The sequence below is a fragment of the Schistocerca cancellata genome, chromosome 5 (assembly GCF_023864275.1).
Source record: "Schistocerca cancellata isolate TAMUIC-IGC-003103 chromosome 5, iqSchCanc2.1, whole genome shotgun sequence".
NCBI classification, from domain to species: Eukaryota; Metazoa; Arthropoda; class Insecta; order Orthoptera; family Acrididae; genus Schistocerca; species Schistocerca cancellata.
The window spans coordinates 408,468,805-408,488,809 of NC_064630.1; the positions used below are offsets into that span (position 1 = coordinate 408,468,805).

Consider the following 20,005-nt stretch of genomic DNA (forward strand, 5'->3'; position numbering starts at 1 on the left):
AAAGTTCTACCCAGATGACATCATTGTTGGAAATGAAGAGAAGGGATGGATGACAAACTTTAATGCTTGACTGGCTCCTAAACATGTGGAAATTCTGTTGTGATGGGCTTTCCAAACTTACCATCAATGCATTGTCAATGAATTTCACAGTCATCTGATTGATGACATAAAAAAGAAGATCCACAGCCTAGGCAGTGACCATGTTGTTATTCCTGTAGGAATGACTTCTGTTACGACTCCCGGACGTTAGTATAAATAAACCTTTCAAAGGTTACATTTAGGAACAGTATGAAAAATGGTTTCATGAACCAAACTGTGATATTACTCCAACAGGAAAAAATAACTGTGCTGCTCGTCACATTATTGCAGACTGGATTTCAGCCTGTCTAGAAAAGCATTCAATAAATGCTGTATTTCAAATACTCTGGAGGCAGTAAAGATGATGTGTTATGGAACACACAGAAGATGATGGGGAAAGAGGAAACGAATCTGTTTATGATGTAGACTCCTCTGAGCTTACCAGTAATGATGACATTGTGAATAATAATGAGTAATGCTTGTAATTTATGGTGTGTTTGTTTGCATGTCATGTAGGTAATCAAGTTAGGCATTCTTTTTGAATAATGATTGTGTCATTTAACAATGGTTCACTTAAAATTGCTCTTGTTTTGATAGTTTGTGTATACATCCATTGTTGTGTAAAATAAATTTAGCCTTCCAGTGATGCACCAACAAACTGCTTTTTATGATTTTAATGTTTAAAATTGGCATACACATCACATTAGATTCGCATAAATACGGAATGTTAAAATTGAAAGAAAGAAGTGGGAAATAACTGTGGACTGATTGCTCAGATTCCAAAATACAAATAATGAGTTGCAGGCAATTGAAAAGACAATTACGGGTAGTAAAAGTCAAAGGAACAAAAGGAGTGAAATATACAGGTCCTGGATGGTGGAAATGGCACCCTTCCTGGCTCAGAAGAGGCGAGGCTGCGCAATAGGAGTACAATGTAACCAGTGGCAGTCACCTGATATTCAAATTCCAGGGTACTACAGTAGTAATCATGACACAGACAAAACAAAGACTGGAAATAAATTGGAAGATGTACAAAAAAACAAAAAAGGAAAAATAGATAGGTAAAAGGGAAGCCAGTAAATAGTAAGGTATAATAGTAATTGAGGTAAGGTAATATTACAGTGGGAGAAATCCATTGATAAACTGCTCAGATAAGAAAGTTTTGCAGCACTTGCGTATCTTCAAATTTGTCTGGGCTTAGATTCAGGGTGAACAGGGAATGAGAGAATAAGCCATCAATATAAGTAAATGACTAAGACTGTCACCCAATCCCAGTTGCAGATTGTCTATCAAAAGGCTTCCAGGTGCAACAAAAATTTGGTTTTAAGTATTCCATATAATTATTGACCAAATTTAAAATGCTATTAATTTAATCATTTTTCTAGTTGTTGAGCTGTGAGGCAGGGGGTTACACAGCAGAGGAAACACAGCAACCAGTCGAGTATTAAAGCTAAAAACAGTCTTTGTCTTGAGGCAGCATGACTCACAGCACATGCAAATTATCCAGTCTACATTCAAACAGTGATTGAGAATGAGAGCACTTTATGGGTTTCAACATATTTTACACATAATTTGAAACCTTTTCAAAACTTCTTGCTGACACCTCCCCCCCACCCATACACATACTCGCAAAATAATAAAAGAAAAAAATTTTATCACTTACTACATTTTCCCAATTGATGTAGTAAAACCTCAGCTTCAGGCATGAAAGTTTAATTTATTACTCTTCCACTACTATAATCAAGCTGCTGAAAACCAACATGTGACAGCCAGTGACTTTGTTGCCAGTGCTACTACACAGCTGTTTGTTGAGATTTGTTGCCAATGTTACTACGCAGCTGTTTGTTGTTAAACCGTGTCAATCGCTCATTTGTAGCCCAAATGCAACCTTCAGTTGTAGCGGTGGCAAACGGTGGCTGTCACCATGGCAATGTTTATGAATTCCAAAGTGCAGATTGGCAGTAGAGTGTCACCTCTACACAATGTGCCCCACATGCGCGAAGTGTCAGAGATGTTTTTCCGGCAGCCTCGCTATAACTCTGTTCACACTTTCGCAGACAATATCCACACATGATTGTGTCTTCAAAATTATAAAAATGAGTGTCACATAGTTCATGAGCTAAGTCATAAACATTGAGATGTGTGAAAAACTGCAATAGCTTTCCTTAAAACAGATCTCAAATTACCTAAACTACACTTGTCTACTGTTTGTTAATGAGAGCACTTGGGAACTTCCAACAAACCTAAAACTTAATTTCAAGCCTTTTGTAAACTTTTTCTCACATACAGCACCACAAAATAATGAAAGGGAAACAGTTTATAACTTATTAAATGTTCATTGTTCATGTGGTAAAACTTCAGCATCGAGTGTGACATTTTAGTTTTTTTACCAGTTTTGGTTTTGATTTTTTCATTAGTTTGTGGGTGCATAATCTGAAACTAATAAAACCAACATAATTATGGTTTTTCATCTTCATCCATAAAGATTTTACATGCTTAACATCAAATATTTAATAAATTAACTCATTTGTAAAGTAATCAGATGTGTGAAGATATGTTACACATGGAATATCTATTCTTTAAAGAATCGCTGGTTACAGATATATGAAACAAAAAATAACTTTACCATGAAATAAAAACAAAATAATAACCAAAGTAAAATCAGATTGTTTGGAAGTGCACATCTTTGAAATCAAAATTTGCTGCTTGTTAACATTTGATACTGCGTTAGTCTGCCTCACGCTATGTAACATGTTTGAATCATTCTTGTGATGTTGTCCACAAAGTGGTCAAGATTGTGCTGCTTAAGCATGTCCCACTCTTTGATAGACCCTCCAGATGTCATCCAGTGTGCCATTGATCCATGCAGCAATGCACTGCAAATGTCAACTACTCATAAGCATTATCAGTCAGTGTTCATGATTAAAACATCCACTACCCTTGGACAGTTATTTCTTGATTGAAGTCTTTGCACTACCAAGTTTCAGGGACTCAGCCCCATCTTCAGGTGTGTCTATAAGTAACACGTCGAAGCACCCATGTCAAAGGTAACTTACAAAGCAACACATTTGCTGTACGTGGCTCATCTGAATACTAACATAACTGTACAACTGTAGCAAATGTTTTACTCGTGAACATTACATACAACAATTGTGGCTGTCTTAGCAGCAAAAATGTATTCTGACTCAGATTATACTGTATGCCCGTGAAATAATGATGGGAGGCATCTGACATTTTTACATGATGCTGGCCCAAAATATGACTAACACATTTCCCTGCAGACCCCCTTGGGGCCACTTGCCTGAAAAGTGTATATTGGTATCTGGCTGCCTCCACACTCTTCTGCAATAATCATCAGGAGTCATACAGACCATGCACCCGTTGGTGAAGAGAATCGGTTGCCATTGATGTATGTTCCATTGTGGGTGTTCCCTTGCCATCCTTCTTTATGCACCACAATGCTTGGGGATTTGTACTGCTCTCCATAGTGGATGCCTAGAGACCAGACTGCTGCCCTCACAGTTGCTTTCCAAAAGTCAGCACCTAGTTTTGTTGCATATTCTCCAGGGCACCTACAAGCCCAAATTTATTGATAGTAGTTTTCAGTTGGGGATGTTGGCCATGGCTGATCACTAAGAGATAGTCTTTAATCTTTTATGTCTCATGATAACAGTTGGATGGTAAAATGACATGGCTGTGGCGTGCATCAATTCTCTGTTGACAACATTTTAACCATAAAGTGATATGCACTCAAATCCCAAGTTTGAAAAGACCATTTGTGGCTCACAAGCTGGACAGTGAACACAAGCCACATACACCAAAATGTGTTGACGACACAAGTATACTTTTTACATAGTCAGATAAAAGTGTGTATTAGAGACCATCTGATTTATCTGGAATTAGTGTGTACTGTTAGTGCAGCAGTGAGATTTGGATCTTTGCTGCACAATCAATTCTAACCCACAGAGCCAGGCACAGAAAGATTAATACCCCTAAATGGACAATATAAAAAGAAAGAATTTCAGAGTCATTGTCAGAACAACTGAGATTGATATGGGTGGATTATCAGATAAACAAATGGAATATATGCCATGGCAATTTTTTACTGGCTACTTAGTGGTGAGATACAGTCTAACAGAAAATGTGTAGACAAAACTAGCAAACAGATGGGGCTGAGCTTACATGGATTAAATTTTCAGAACATTAAAAACACTAAAAAAATTTTTTATCCAGCAAGTGGACCAATTACTGCTTCTGTTAGGATCAGTTTTCGTGAGGTGACTGAATCGTAAAATATGGAAAAGATCAATAGCTTGCATTTTTTAAGCAAATGAAACTGTGCTGTTGGTATAATCTGTGTAAAGAGAAGATGACAACAACAATAATAATAATAACAATAACAATGAACTGGTAGTCGGATGCAATTACATATGTATTTCTAAAAAGAAAGATGATGAGACTTACCAAACAAAAGCGCTGGCAGGTCGATAGACACACAAACAAACACAAACATACACACAAAATTCTAGCTTTCGCAACCAACGGTTGCCTCGTCAGGAAAGAGGGAAGGAGAGGGAAAGACAAAAGGATTTGGGTTTTAAGGGAGAGGGTAAGGAGTCATTCCAATCCCGGGAGCGGAAAGACTTACCTTAGGGGGAAAAAAGGACAGGTATACACTCGCGCACACACACACATATCCATCCGCATATACACAGACACAAGCAGACATTTGTAAAGGCAAAGAGTTTGGGCAGAGATGGAATGTTTCCCTCTATTATATACATATGTATTTCTTGAGAAAGCGTGCCACCGTTCACTGTAGCTGGGCGATGAACATACTGTTCATTAGTTTGGCATGGAGAAAGTACAGGGTGTTTCAAAAAGGACTTCACAACTTAGAAAATTCATATAAATTAATTCATAGTACATACAGAGGTGATTGTAGTGTCAATTTGTAGGGAAATACATCAAGTTTTGTCGCACATATTTTGCTAGTGCTGAATCGCGCCGTAAGGAGCATTAGCGGCAGTTGCATTAAAGATGGCTGCCTTCACTGGACCCAAGTGTGCTAGCTGTGTGTTTTGGTTTGAAGAATCGGAGTCGGTGACAACAGTTCAGCGTAATTTCTGTAACAAGTGTGCTGAAGATCCTTCTAATAGGCCTACAGTTTATGAGTGGTATAAATGTTTTGTAGAAACAGAGTGTTCGGTAAGACATGGAAAATTATCAGGTCGTCCAAGTGCATCTGATTGATGACCTTGTTGAGTGAGTGAGACAACATTTTGTCAACCGCCGTACGAAATCGAACCGGCGTGTACCTAGCAAACTGCAAATCCCACATATGACTATTCGGCGTCTGTTGAGAAAGTGTTTGCATTTGAAACCGTACAGATTGACAATTGCACAAGAAATAAAAGACACTGACAAAATTGCTTGAAAGAACTTCTGTGTAGATATGTTAAATCGATTACATAAAGATGAAAATTTCTTGGACAAAATTATCCTTTCTGATGAGTCGACTTTTCGCACGTAACTGGAGGATTTGGGGCAGTGAATATTGACATCACACATTGCAGAATGTCTGTGATACCCCTAAACTGAACGTTTTTTGAGCATTGAGCAAGAACAAGTTTCGAGGACATACCTTCACCGAAGAGTCAAGCAGTATATTGCTCCCTCCTACGTATATCTCGCGAAGAGACCATGAGGATAAAATCAGAGAGATTAGAGCCCACACAGAAGCATACCGACAATCCTTCTTTCCACGAACAATACGAGACTGGAATAGAAGGGAGAACCGATAAAGGTACTCAGGGTACCCTCCGCCACACACCATCAGGTGGCTCGCGGAGTATGGATGTAGATGTAGAACAAAGTGTACGGCCCCTTTTTTTGTGTGAGAGAACCATCAAAGGGACAGTGCATCTGGATATGTTAGAGCAATTTTTGATAGCACAGATTGATGATGATGACCAAGAACGAAATGTTTACTTCATGCTATATGGTGCACCACCCACTACCTGACTGACATTCAGGGTTTTCTGCATTTCAGTCAACAGATTAGCCATGATGCACCAATTGCATGGCCCCCACGTTCCCCAGGGCTGACATGACTCAATTTTTATATATATGGGAATTCACCAAGGTTATAGTGTTTGTAACTCCTGTGCCAGCTTCTCTATCTGAACTTAGAGCAAGAATTTATGTCACCACTGAGCAAGTTGTTGTTGTTGTTGTTGTTGTTGTTATTGTTGTGGTCTTCAGTCCTGAGACTGGTTTGATGCAGCTCTCCATGCTACTCTATCCTGTGCAAGCTTCTTCATCTCCCAGTACGTACTGCAGCCTATATCCTTCTGAATCTGCTTAGTATATTCATCTCTTGGTCTCCCTCTACGATTTTTACCCTCCACGCTGCCCTCCAATACTAAATTGGTGATCCCTTGATGCCTCAGAACATGTCCTACCAACCGATCCCTTCTTCTAGTCAAATTGTGCCACAAACTCCTCTTGTCCCGAACCCTATTCAGTACCTCCTCATTAGTTATGTGATCTACCCATCTAATCTTCAGCATTCTTCTGTAGCACCACATTTCGAGAGCTTCTATTCTCTTCTTCTCTAAACTATTTATCGTCCATGTTTCACTTCCATACATGGCTACACTCCATACAAATACTTTCAGAAACGACTTCCTGACACTTAAATCTATACTCGATGTTAACAAATTTCTCTTCTTCAGAAACACTTTCCTTGCCATTGCCAGTCTACATTTTATATCCTCTCTACTTCGACCATCATCAGTTATTTTGCTCCCCAAATAGCAAAACTCCTTTACTACTTTATGTGTCTCATTTCCTAATCTAATTCCCTCAGCATCACCAGACTTAATTCGACTACATTCCATTATCCTCGTTTTGCTTTTGTTGATGTTCATCTTATATCCTCCTTTCAAGACACTGTCCATTCCGTTCAACAGCACTTCCAGGTCCAGTGCTGTCTCTGACAGAATTACAATGTCATCGACGAACCTTAAAGTTTTTACTACTTCTCCATGGATTTTAATACCTACTCCAAATTTTTCTTTTGTTTCCTTTACTGCATGCTCAATGTACAGATTGAATAGCATCGGGGAGAGGCTACAACCCTGTCTCACTCCCTTCCCAACCACTGCTTCCCTTTCATGTCCCTCGACTCTTATAACTGCCATCTGGTTTCTGTACAAATTGTAAATAGCCTTTCACTCCCTGTATTTTACCCCTGCCACCTTCAGAATTTGAAAGAAAGTATTCCAGTCAACATTGTCAAAAGCTTTCTCCAAGCCTACAAATGCTAGAAACGTAGGTTTGCCTTTTCTTAATCTAGCTTCTAAAATAAGTCGTAGGGTTAGTATTGCCTCACATGTTCCCATATTTCTACGGAATCCAAATTGATCTTCCCCAAGGTCGGCTTCTACCAGTTTTTCCATCCGTCTGTAAAGAATTCGCGTTAGTATTTTGCAGCCGTGACTTATTAAACTGATTGTTCGGTAATTTTCATATCTTTCAACACATGATTTCTTTGGGATTGGGATTATTATATTCTTCTTGAAGTCTAAGGGTATTTCGCCTGTCTCATACATTTTGCTCACCAGATGGTAGAGTTGTGTCAGGACTGGCTCTCCCAAGGCTGTCAGTAGTTCTAATGGAATGTTGTCTGCTCCCGGGGCCTTGTTTCGACTTAGTTCTTTCAGTGCTCTATCAAACTCTTCACGCAGTATCATATCTCCCATTTCATCTTTATCTACATCCTCTTCCATTTCTATAACATTGCCCTCAAGTACATTGCCCTTGTATAGACCCTCTATCTAATCCTTCCACCTTTCTGCTTTCCCTTCTTTGCTTATAACTGGGTTTCCATCTGTGCTCTTGATATTCATACGAGTGGTTCTCTTTTCTCCAAAGGTCTCTTTAATTTTCCTGTAGGGAGTATCTATCTTACCCCTAGTGACATAAGCCTCTACGTCCTTACATTTGTCCTCTAGCCACGCCTGCTTAGCCATTTTGCACTTGCTGTCCATCTCATTTTTGAGATGTTTGTATTCCTTTTTGCCTGCTTCATTTACTGCATTTTTATATTTTCTCCTTTCATCAATTAAATTCAATGTTTCTCCTGTTACCCAAGGATTTCTACTAGCCCTCGTCTTTTTACCTACTTGATCGTCTGCTGCCTTCACTACTTCATCCCTCAGAGCTACCCATTCTTCTTCTACTGTACTTCTTTCCCCCATTCCTGTCAATTGTTCCCTTATGCTCTCCCTGAGACTCTGTACAACCTCTGGTTCTTTCAGTTTATCCAGGTCCCATCTCCTTAAATTCCCACCTTTTTGCAGTTTCTTCAGTTTTAATCTACAGTTCATAACCAATAGATTGTGGTCAGAGTCCACATCTGCCCCTGGAAATGTCTTACAATTTAAAACCTGGTTGCTAAATCTCTGTCTTACCATTATATAATCTATCTGAAACCTGTCAGTATCTCCAGGCTTCTTCCATGTATACAACCTTCTTTTTTGATTCTTGAACCAAGTGTTAGCTATGATTAAGTTGTGCTCTGTGCACAATTCCACCAGGCGGCTTCCTCTTTCATTTCTTACCCCCAATCCATACTCACCTACTACGTATCCTTCTCTTCCTTTTCCTACTACCGAATTCCAGTCACCCATGACTATTAAATTTTCGTCTCCCTTCACTATCTGAATAATTTCTTTTATCTCATCATACATTTCTTCAATTTCTTCGTCATCTGCAGAGCTAGTTGGCATATAAACTTGTACTACTGTGGTAGGTGTGGGCCTCGTATCTATCTTGGCCACAATAATCCGTTCACTATGCTGTTTATAGTAGCTTACACGCATTCCTATTTTCCTATTCATTATTAAACCTACTCCTGCATTACCCCTATTTGATTTTGTATTTATAACCCTGTATTCACCTGACCAAAAGTCTTGTTCCTCCTGCCATCGAACTTCGCTAATTCCCACTATATCTAACTTTAACCTATCCATTTCCCTTTTTAAATTTTCTAATCTACCTGCCCGATTAAGGGATCTGACATTCCACACTCCGATCCGTAGGATGCCAGTTTTCTTTCTCCTGATAACGACGTCCTCCTGAGTAGTCCCCGCCCGAAGATCCGAATGGGGGACTATTTTGCCTCCGTAATATTTTAGCCAAGAGGACGCCATCATCATTTATCCATACAGTAAAGCTGCATGCCCTCGGGAAAAAACTGAGCAAGTAAAAACCAAAAAACCACAATGCTACAGCGAGTTTGGAAAGAAATTGACTTATGATGGGATGTCTGCAGGATAACCAACGGAAGCCACATACATTTTAGTTTAAGGTAAAAAAAAACTTGATGTATTTCCCTAAAAATAACACTAAACCCAGCTCTATATCTTCTTCCAATAAATTTATATGAATTTTTAAAGTTGTAAAGTTATTTCTAAAACACCCTGTATGTGTATCTGATTGATTTTGTGGCATAATCTTGGTGTAGAGTAGTGAAAATGAGTTTGACTGGTGTCCATATTTTAACATTTTTCCCATAGTGGCCTTCATAGCAAGTAATAATGTGCTCTTTATGATTATTATCTTCTGCCTGGATGAATCATATCACTGAAGAGCAAATCTCATTTATCAGTTGGCAGCAGCGCAAACTGTGAAGTAACAGTGAGCCAGATCAGTAAGTTTTTAGGATTGTAGTCTATTGGCTGCTACAGATGTAATTTTGGGCAGTTATTTATGCATAATAATTAAAAGGATTATGTGTATCACAAAAAGCACAGTTGTATAAGTATGCGAGTTTTAATTAATAGGTAGCAGTACTCAAGATAGGAAAATTTAGCTGCAAGATTTCATAATATATGATTTTGTCATGTAATCTTGGCTTGGTAATATGTGATTGAGAGCAAAATGATTAACTGAATTATTGTTGGGCTGCTACATTTCAAAATAAAAAAGTAAAAATCACCTTCATTTTCAGAGGAATGGAGCAGATTACGCTGTTTTCATCAATACTGCATCTGAATTTGATGGTAGTGACAGTGGTGCCAGACCTGATGAAGCAATTTCATGGGGAAAGATACGAAAGGATGCATCTCCTGTCAAGGTTTGTAAAGAAATTCTATCATACAGGAGAATTTTCTTTATTTTAGTATCTTTTATTGTATTTGTCATAACCCCACAGAATTTATACAGCTACTAGCAAGTTTTAATGACCCGTAGTAACACAATGTAATTGTGCTGGTGCCAGTGTGGTTGTCAGGTTTTGTGGGTATCCAAGGAAGATAGCAATGAAACAACATTTTGTAGGTAAAATTTAGCTATATTCCTAGTACAGTTGAGTGCATCCTGGAGTCAGTGAACAAACCACAATCCAATCAGAAGGGTCATTGTAATTAGTCAGTAGTGGAACAGAGTCCAAAAATCATTAGAGAGGAGGGTAGGGAGAGACACTAAGCTTTGCTGAAAGCTGAGACTAGAGAGGACGAACACCTCTTGATCAACACTCTTGTTTGTGTCCCTGCAGCCATCATGTGGTTCTGTTCCCATGCTCCCTGTTCGCAGTCAAGCATGTGTGGGGTAAATGTGTGTGTCTACATCCTTTTCCAGAAATAACTGCCTTTTTGCTAAGTGGGTGGTTGGATCAGGCATGTGGGCCGCGAGAGTTCGTAACAAAGTACAGGTGATAAAACGTTCCTGTTACCTCCTGGACCGGTGATGGCTTACACACCCTTGCCCCTTCCATGGAAGAGGCTAATAGAAGTCTGAAATGGTGGCTTCCATAAAAAGGAGGTTTCCCACATGGGGGACTTAAAATACATGAGGTACGTTACATTTTTCAGGATTGTCAAAGGGGGCTGACAAATAGTTACACAGGTCATTAAAACTTGAATGATGATACAGGCCTTCGCAGAGGCATTGATACATTGCGGGGTGGCGTAGCTGGAGTGGGTGGCTTAGACTAGTTACAGGATGCTAGGCGGTTGGGCTGCTGAGGAATGGTGGTGCATTCCGCAGCAATCAGTCAGCATGAGAGACATATACAATTGTACAACTTTAATTCCATAAGCAACCATTTTGCACAGTGACTGTAGATTAATTAAGGAAGGATAGGAACACAGTAACTGATTGCAATCCCATATTTTAGGTAAGAAATTTACATCAGCAGAGGATGTTTGTATATTTTTATTAAATGTGTGCAGTTAAATTAATTTTGTTTCAGTATTTTGCTATGATGTTAACAGATTTCCATATAAAGATTTGCATGAACTTTTAAATCTTTCTTTTGTATTAATTATGTAGTGCATCATTTAACCACTGTAGCAACTAAACTAGATTTTAGCTTTTGATGAATTTCAAATTGGTGTCAAATTATATTTCATCAAGATAATCTTTAAAAACAAATTTTTATTTATTATTTCTAATGTAATATGACACTTCTGTATAGGACAATTGCCTGGCCCTATTAGTGATATTTTGTATAATATTTGGTGGATCATTTCACCACTAATATACACTGATCATCCAGAACATTATGACCACCAACCTAATTTCGATGTAAACCCGTCCAGGCTATAGCAGCATCACTGGTGAGGAATGACTGCTAGGCAGACACACACACACATGGTGCATGTAGTATTAGTGATTGTGCTATCCTTGTGTAGCATGGGGAAGGTACACAATCTATCTGAGTTTGGCTGAGGGCAGACTGTGATGGCCCGAAGGCTCAGCACAAGCATTTAGGAAATTGCATAACTTGTCGGGTATTCGAGGAGTGCTGTGGTGAGTGTCTTCAACACGTGGTGAAACCACGTCTAGATGTCATGTGGTTGGGCAGCCACCCCTCTTGACAGATGTCAAATGTCATGGGCTGAAGAGACTGGTAAAACAGGACAGGCAGTGAACTGTGTTGGAATGAACATCAGACTTTAATGCTGGGCAGAGTGCAAGTGCATCTGAGCACACAGTGCACCAAACTCTCTTAATCATGGGCCTTCGCAGCTGACGACACATGCATGTACCAATGTTAACACCATAACATTGGCAACTGTGACTGAAATGGGCACTGGGCATTGGTGCAGTGGCAGTGTGTTGCATGCTCTGATGAATCCCAATACCTTCTTCTTTATGTTGATGGGAGGGCGCGACTCTGTCATCATCCAGGGGTACAGCTCCTTGACACCTGTACTGCAGGATGGAGCTAAGCTGGTGGTGGCTCCATTATGCTCTGGAGAACATTCATGTTGGCATCATGAGAACCAAGGAGTGTCTTATGCTAGTTGCAGACCACTTGCACCCATTCATGACAATCATGTTTCCTGACGGCAGTGGAATTTTTCAACAAGATAATGCACCATTTCACAGGGCCAGGAGTGTGATGGAGTGGTTCGAGAAACATGGTGGCAAGTTCCGATTAATGTGCTGGCACTCCAACTCATCACATGAATCCAATCAAATATGTAATCTGAGCTCATCACACCCCTCTCAAGAATTTACAGAAATTAGTTGACTTGTGTGTGCAGATGCGGTGTCATCTCCCTCCAGTAACCATCGATTGCTTCCGTACCATGACACATTGCTGCTGTTATCTGTGCTGAGTGTGGCCATACCGGCTGTTAGGTAGGTGGTCATACTGTTCTGGCTGACCAGTGAATGAACAAACACGTAAATCAGAATGTCTTGATGTATTTTAAAAGTGATATGGTAAATATACTTGCCGAATTTATTTATTTAAAAAAAGGGTTTTAAATTGCTATATTGGAATGAAACTAGGTGAGCAATTTTTGTAATATGGAGGCATTACTTGTGCTACAATTTTTGTAATGTGGGGGCATTACTTATACCACATGATGCAAACTGAGGCTGCTACTAGGTGTAGACAATCACCTCAGTTTCCATCTGCCTATACAGCAGGGAAGTAATGTGGGGACATGAATTGTTACGGGTTTGTTAAATGGTAACTCACTCAAATGGTATGTTGAGTAGAATGGCTCATTGCTATTGGATGACATGGTGTTTTGATTATTGTTTTATATAAATCTGTTCTGATTCTGTAATTTCCTTGTACTTTAGCAATGATGATGGCTGTTCATAGCTATATCTGGATATACGAGAATAACAAAAAACCACTGGGTTTGTGACTGATTGCTGTGTTCCTATCCTTCCTTATGTAAGAATGTATCTCATCTCTGTGTTAATTGTACAACTAATAGGAGCCTAGAGCCTTGGGGAGATAGCAGACAATATTAAACTTAAACACCACTCCAACTTCCCACTACTGCATACAAGGCAGTATGAGGAACAGTCTAGAATCATGGGACATGTGACCAGCATGTCACTAATCTATCCAGCCATTACTGCCAGTAGATGAATGCTGATATTGTCACTGCCTTCTTATTCAAGTAGCACCTCATTTGGCTCAAAAGACTGAGTGGAACCTGTTCCAGACTGCTCTATCTCAGAACAATCCGAAGACGTACCGGGAATCAAACCCATGTCCTTCCTCACTACAGCAGTGATGCTAACCGTTTAGGTGTGAAGGCAGTTTGGTAGACAATAGTAGGTCCTTAATTTGTAAGGGAGAGGTTAACGAAATGCTTTGTGTATGACTTATGAATTTGTGAACTTAACAGATTTTGTTTTCTAACATACATATATAGTGTTAGGGGTATAAGTGCAGATATTGTGATCAACAGTGTATGCTCTTCGGTGTGTTAGTTGTTTTTTTCTGTCTCTCACAGTCTTCCTGCAAACACACAATATAATTTACTCCCCGATGTTTTCTGTGCAGTCGTAACTGCACCACTATATGGGCTACACTTGTCGGTGTAGACTAACCATTCTGCATGTGCGCATCGACAGTGCAACACCTGACCTGCTGCCCAGGGGAAAATAAGCATTAATGGCTTGCTCTTGCCACATTTACTTGGAGATACTAACCAACCGTAAAAGCATATTAGTCCTAATAGCTATAATTATTAGTCTGCAAATGAAGTAAATACTGATGTAATGTTGTTCAGTACATTGTCCTCAGACACCAATAAAAATCTCTGAACTTATACTCCTAACACCCTGTGTGTGTGTGTGTGTGTGTGTGTGTGTGTGTGTGTGTGTGTGTGTGCTGTTTTGCTATCTGAATTTTAATAGTAGGAATGTTTAAGTTCAAAGCAAAGGATCTTTTTGTTACTATACAACATATGATTCACATGATGCAATAATATAACACTAGCATAAATTAAAATAGATATTGGGTGTCTGACAATGCCATTCATGTAAGGGATGGGATTTGATTACTTTTATTGGTGCATAGTATGCTGACAAAAAATCACACTTGATTAAATAGAGAAAATTAAATTAACATATGAATGCATTAGAGTCCTACGTAATATGACACTAATCAGTGCCAGCTTCAATCTGTTAGAGAGGAATATCATGTCGTTCTGAACAGTTACAGCTTATCAAAACTTAATAACTTTCTTTACTGTACAAGGTACAGATAAGTCCTATTATTCCTCTGCGTGCGCACACATGAGATTGGAGGAGTGCCATTCAACAACTTCAGACAGTTTTTAAAATCAAGGACCTTCACATGAGACACTACATTACCTCTTTCCAAAACTACAATTATAGTCATTACAAAAGTGTCAGCAAGCTTCATGTACTTACAACTAATAACTTACATACTAACAACTAGTATTAACCAAACTCTTCCAACCACGTGTAATTTTCCAACTGTCATAAGAAAAATATGTAAGAAGTTGGGCACCTTGGTGTTTCCTGTAACAAACTTTTAACTTAGGGTTACACTAATACAAAACCAAAAGGGATGCAAACTACGTGCCCCTACGTTAAGCTGCTCCATTGGTGCCCTATCGGGTATGGGTGCTCGCAAGAACCCATCAGCTCATTCACAGTCAGATGCAAGTGGTGCAGGCAACCAGCCAGACAGCACGATTGCATGCATGCTGCACATGTGCAACCTGCTTGGCAAGCCCTGGCCGCCTGAGCTCAGCCAGTGGACTATGATAGTGTATGCTGCAGCCCAGCTGCAAGACTGGCCATGCATCACCCATTCACTCATGCCTGCCTGCCCTGTGCACATTGCTGTCTGGCTGCTCTCAAGGGAGCATGCAAGCTTGAGTAGTCTGCCCTATGCAGTAGTAGAAGGTCCACAAAAGGGGAGTAAACATGCTAATGGATTTACATTTCCTGTCACTATGAAACTTTAAAATCACATTGTCATGAATCACTATTTATTTACAAAAAAAAGTTTACTTTCTCAATGAGTAATCATGTTCTCTGCTAATTTAAATATGATAGGTCACATTAACAGTACTCAGATGCATCACACAACTGTCAAAATCAGCATATAGCTGATATGAAGCATAGATATTGTCAATAGAGGTTTTTGTGTGTGTGTGTGTGTGTGTGTGTGTGTGTGTGTGTGTGTGTGTGTGTGTGTGTGTCATTCACTAACTTATAGGATACAGACTAACATATGCTGAGTTGGCAAAAGTCATGGGATAGCTCATGTGTAGTGTCAGACCTCATTTTGTCTGGCTTAGTGCAGCAACTCAATGTCGCATGGGCTCCACAAATCGTTGGTAGTCCCATGCAGAAATATTAAGCCATGCTGTCTCTATAGGCATCCATAATTGCGAAAGTGGTGCCAGTGCAAGAACAGAGCTCTTGATTACGTCCTGTAAATGATGGGATTCATGTGGGGTGATCTTCAAGGCCAAATCATTCGATCAAACTGTCCAGAACATTCATCAAACCAGTCACAAACAGTTGTGGCCTGGTGACATTGCACATTGTCATCAAAAAAAAATTCCATTGTTGTTGGTAACATGAAGTCCAGGAATGGCTGCAAATGGTCTTCAAGTAGCCGAACATAACCATTTCGAATCAATGATCAGTTCATTTGGACCAGAGGACCCAGTCCATTCCATATAAACACAGTCCATACCATTATGAATCCACCACCAGATTGCACAGTATCTTGCTGACAACAATCATACCATCAGCTCTTGCCAATCAAAATTGGAACTCATCTGACCAGGTCATAATTTTCCAGTCATCTACATCTGCATCGATATTCTGCAAGCCACTATATGGTGCGTGGCAGATGATACCCTGTACCACTACTAGTCATTTTCTTTCCTGTTCCACTCGCAAACAGAGCGAGGGAAAAACAACTGTCTGTATGCCCTAATTTCTCATATCTTATCTTTGTGCGCAGTGTATGTTGGCTGTAGTAGAATCATTTGGCAGTCAGCTTCAAATGTCAGTTCTCTAGGGTCCACCCAATATGGCTACGAGCCCAGGAGAGGCGCTGCAGGCGATGTCGTGTTGTTAACAGAGGCCCTCATGTCATAGCACATCAACACCAGTTTTTGCCACACTGTTCTAACAGATATGTTCATCTTACATCCAACATTGATTTCTGTGGTTATTTCATGTAGTGTTGCTTGTCTGTTATCATTGGCAACTCTACACAAATGATACTTCTCTCAGTCATTAAGTGAAGGCCATCAGCCATTGCATTGTCCATAGTGAGAGGTAATGCCTGAAATTTGGTATTCTCAGCACACTCTTGACACTGTAGATCTCAGAATATTTAATTCCCTAACAATTTCCAAAATAGAATATCCCATATGTCTAGCTGCAACTACCATTCCATGTTCAAAGTCTGTCACTGTGCCCTGGCAGGTGTGACTAGTCATTTGAAAGCTTTCATTTGAAAGCTTTCATTTGAAAACTTGTCAACAATAGGCCACACATAGATAGTGGGAAGGCAGAGCTCGTGACATTGCCAAACCGTGATGGCCACTAGACCGTAATGTCGTAATGTAGGGAGAGATGTGCAAAGGAGGATTAAGGAAGGATAGTTATCTCACAGGGACACTGCACATATTGGCACAGTAAAACGTGCATATTCTCAGAGGGAGGGAAGGGTCAAGGAGGAGGTGGCATTCATGCCAGCCACAGCCATCTTGCCAGTGCAAGGAACAACACTGATCTGTTACTTGAGAGGCTACAGCCATTCTGTCAGCAATATGAGATCCAACGTGGACATATCCAAGCTCCAAGTGTGCGACATCAGCTCAGTGTACCCTGTGGAGAAGGACCTTGGCCATTGCGACTCTGATCTGTTTTCAGACTACAACTTGGCAGAATAGAAAACTTTTGCCCAACTTGTCCATCACAACACATGAAAACCACGTGGCACTAACAGCAATAGTACTGGTTGGGTAGTAGATGAGAGTTTGCTAGTATAGAAAAGAAAAAGACACTATGAAATGAGATTTTAGGTATGAAACCACATGTTTGTCGCACATTGGTTTCTGCAGTAACCAGATACATTGTGCATCTGCTACAGGTTTTCTTTTCTCTTGAGAGATGAGATCAGGAGTCCACAGTGGATAGTCAGATACAGGGAATTGAACTCAGGTATTATGGGCAGTTTTAGGGACATTGGTATCTTTAGTTCCGATATTCAACGGTAATATGTGTGTTGGCTGAGCTGAGAAGCATTTGTGAGGTACATTTCAGTGGGATCATGCAAAAAGAAAAGACTAAGGTATAGGAAACAAGTTTCATTAAATGGCCATCGATAACAGGATACTTTTGCAATAAGATAAATGTTTTGATGCACAAAAACCTCAGGAATTAAAGGAATCTGAACTCAGTCCTCGACTGCAGAGAGTAATGGGGTTTGAAGTGTAATTCATACCATTGTGAGGTTGAAGATGGGAGGTTTTTATGCTTCCTAATATATTGGAAAGTACTGAATGTAACTGAAGATGGATCCACAGGAATTTTGGCTGGTGGGGTGTCAAATGGCCATGATACTGCTTCACCCCGTCAAAATGAGCAACTGTACTACAGTCTGCAGACTGTATCTTGGCGTCATAGATGACATCAGCCACAAAGTCTTGTATCATCCTTTGTGGTGTAGGGAGAACTTCCTTGTCTTCCCTTTTCTGCTGTTGCATTTCTTAATAAGACCCAATCACCCTCTCAGTTAAGCTGTAGTACACCTCCTTTATTACCTCTCTTTATCTGCTTAGCAGTTGCTTTAATATTATTATTTTGAACCATTTCTCAAGTAGTTTAAGTACTGTGGCTAGTCTGCTGACCTTTGCTTGAACTGATCCCTGTGGAGTGTATGCCCAATTCAAAAGGGGAATTCATTTCCCCACGTATATGACCTCATAAGGCGAGTGCCCAATCGACTCGTGGGTCCGACTGCTATAGGCGGATAAAGTATGTGATATATACCTGTCCCTATCATAGTGAGTTTTGTTAACATAATAAGATAGTGTCTTTGTGGTTGTCGTCAACTCCCCTATAGGATGAAAATTAATCATTCTCCATTTCTTGATTCTCAAAAGCTTGAAAATTTGCACAAGCAAAGACATAACATTTCTCCTGTGGTCTGTAAGAATAACACCAGAGCTTCCAAAAGCAAAAACAAACTCATGACTATCTCAAAAGGTATGGAAGCCTTGAAGTAGAGTTCTTAGTGGAATTCGGGGTTTAGTCTGTTTTGCTCTCTGTGCACAAAGAATAAAGGTGCGAGTGTAACTTTCAGTATCACATTGGCCACCTTTTTACTAGTACCCCTACTGCTGCTTGCGCATTTGTGGCTGGCCCCCCACTGTAATAAGCTTGATTACTTTCATGAAATTGTGTTATAATAAGCTTTTGGTATTACCAGTCAATTCCGTTGTGGATTTTTATGATACAGCTTACCTTCTTCAGGCACAAAGTATGGATGGGTAGCAAACTGTTGGCATTCTGCACATTGTACCTGTGCTTTCCACAACACAGCAATAAGAGCCTCGTCTCCTCGCAACACGCGTCTTTCTGCTTAGTGCTTTAGCTCTTTGATGAGTCTTGCCACACTGGTAACAAATCTATAGATATATTCATTCAGCTTTAAAGCCCATCACATCAGTTGACTACTTGCTTCTTTCAGATTTAAAAGCCACCATCACATGACATGATCAGTGACTACTGTGAATCATCTACCGTACAGTAGCAATTCAAATAGTTTACATCCAACACCAGAGTTAAGAACTCTGTGTCAGTCGCATTATAATTAATTTCCATTTTTTTGATCTGATAATATTTGTAACTATTGGTTTCTTTTCACCATCTCACTCTTGGCTTAGGACACAACCCACAGCATAATCATTAGCGTCACTGAGAATAATAAATGGTTGTTCAAAGTCTGGAGAAGTTAACAAGAGAGTCTGGTTAGAATATCTTTAATCATTTTCATTTCTATGTCACATTCTGTGGTCTGGCTAAAAGATACTGTCAACAGCCTTGTAAGAGTGGCATAATCTTGAACAAATCTACCGTAGTAAGTAGCAAGACAAAGGAAATGTTCTAGATTTTTCACATTTTTAGGTGCAGATCTGGTTTTACACCAGCGTAGCTTATAATGTGGGCCAGGTATTGTGTTTGAGAGTTTGCAAAAGGATCCTTTTCCAACTTTAAACTTAGGTTAGGCTCTTAGATCCACAAACTGCTGAAAAGTAATGGATGCATTTCTCAAACCAAAAGGGATTCTGAGAAACTTGTACAGTCCAGAAGACATAACAAATGCCATCATAGGTCTGTCTTGAGCTGCAATTGGAATCTGATACTAGCCTGATTTCATGTTTAGTGTGGTAAAATACTTGCAATTTCCTAATCAGTCAAGTGTTTCATCAATGCAAGGCAGTGGATGTGTTTCGGAAGTAGTTACCTAATTCACTGCTCACATATTGACATGGAGACGGTATGTTTTCTCACCATTAATGCTTTTTTTTTTTTTTTTGGCACAATAAATATAGGAGAATCCCAGGGGCTAGAGGATGCTTGAGTTTCCCCAGTG

General features: G+C 39.7%; 1 protein-coding gene across 1 annotated transcript in view; it reads left to right on the forward strand.

The window, feature by feature from the left end:
- The window catches only part of LOC126188225 (probable deoxyhypusine synthase), a 69,273-nt gene that overhangs the window by 40,063 nt on the left and 9,205 nt on the right, over positions 1 to 20,005 (forward strand). The window contains exon 8 of the mRNA XM_049929777.1: positions 10,097 to 10,222. Within this exon, the coding sequence (XP_049785734.1) occupies positions 10,097 to 10,222 (126 nt within the window). The remainder of the gene's footprint in view (positions 1 to 10,096; positions 10,223 to 20,005) is intronic.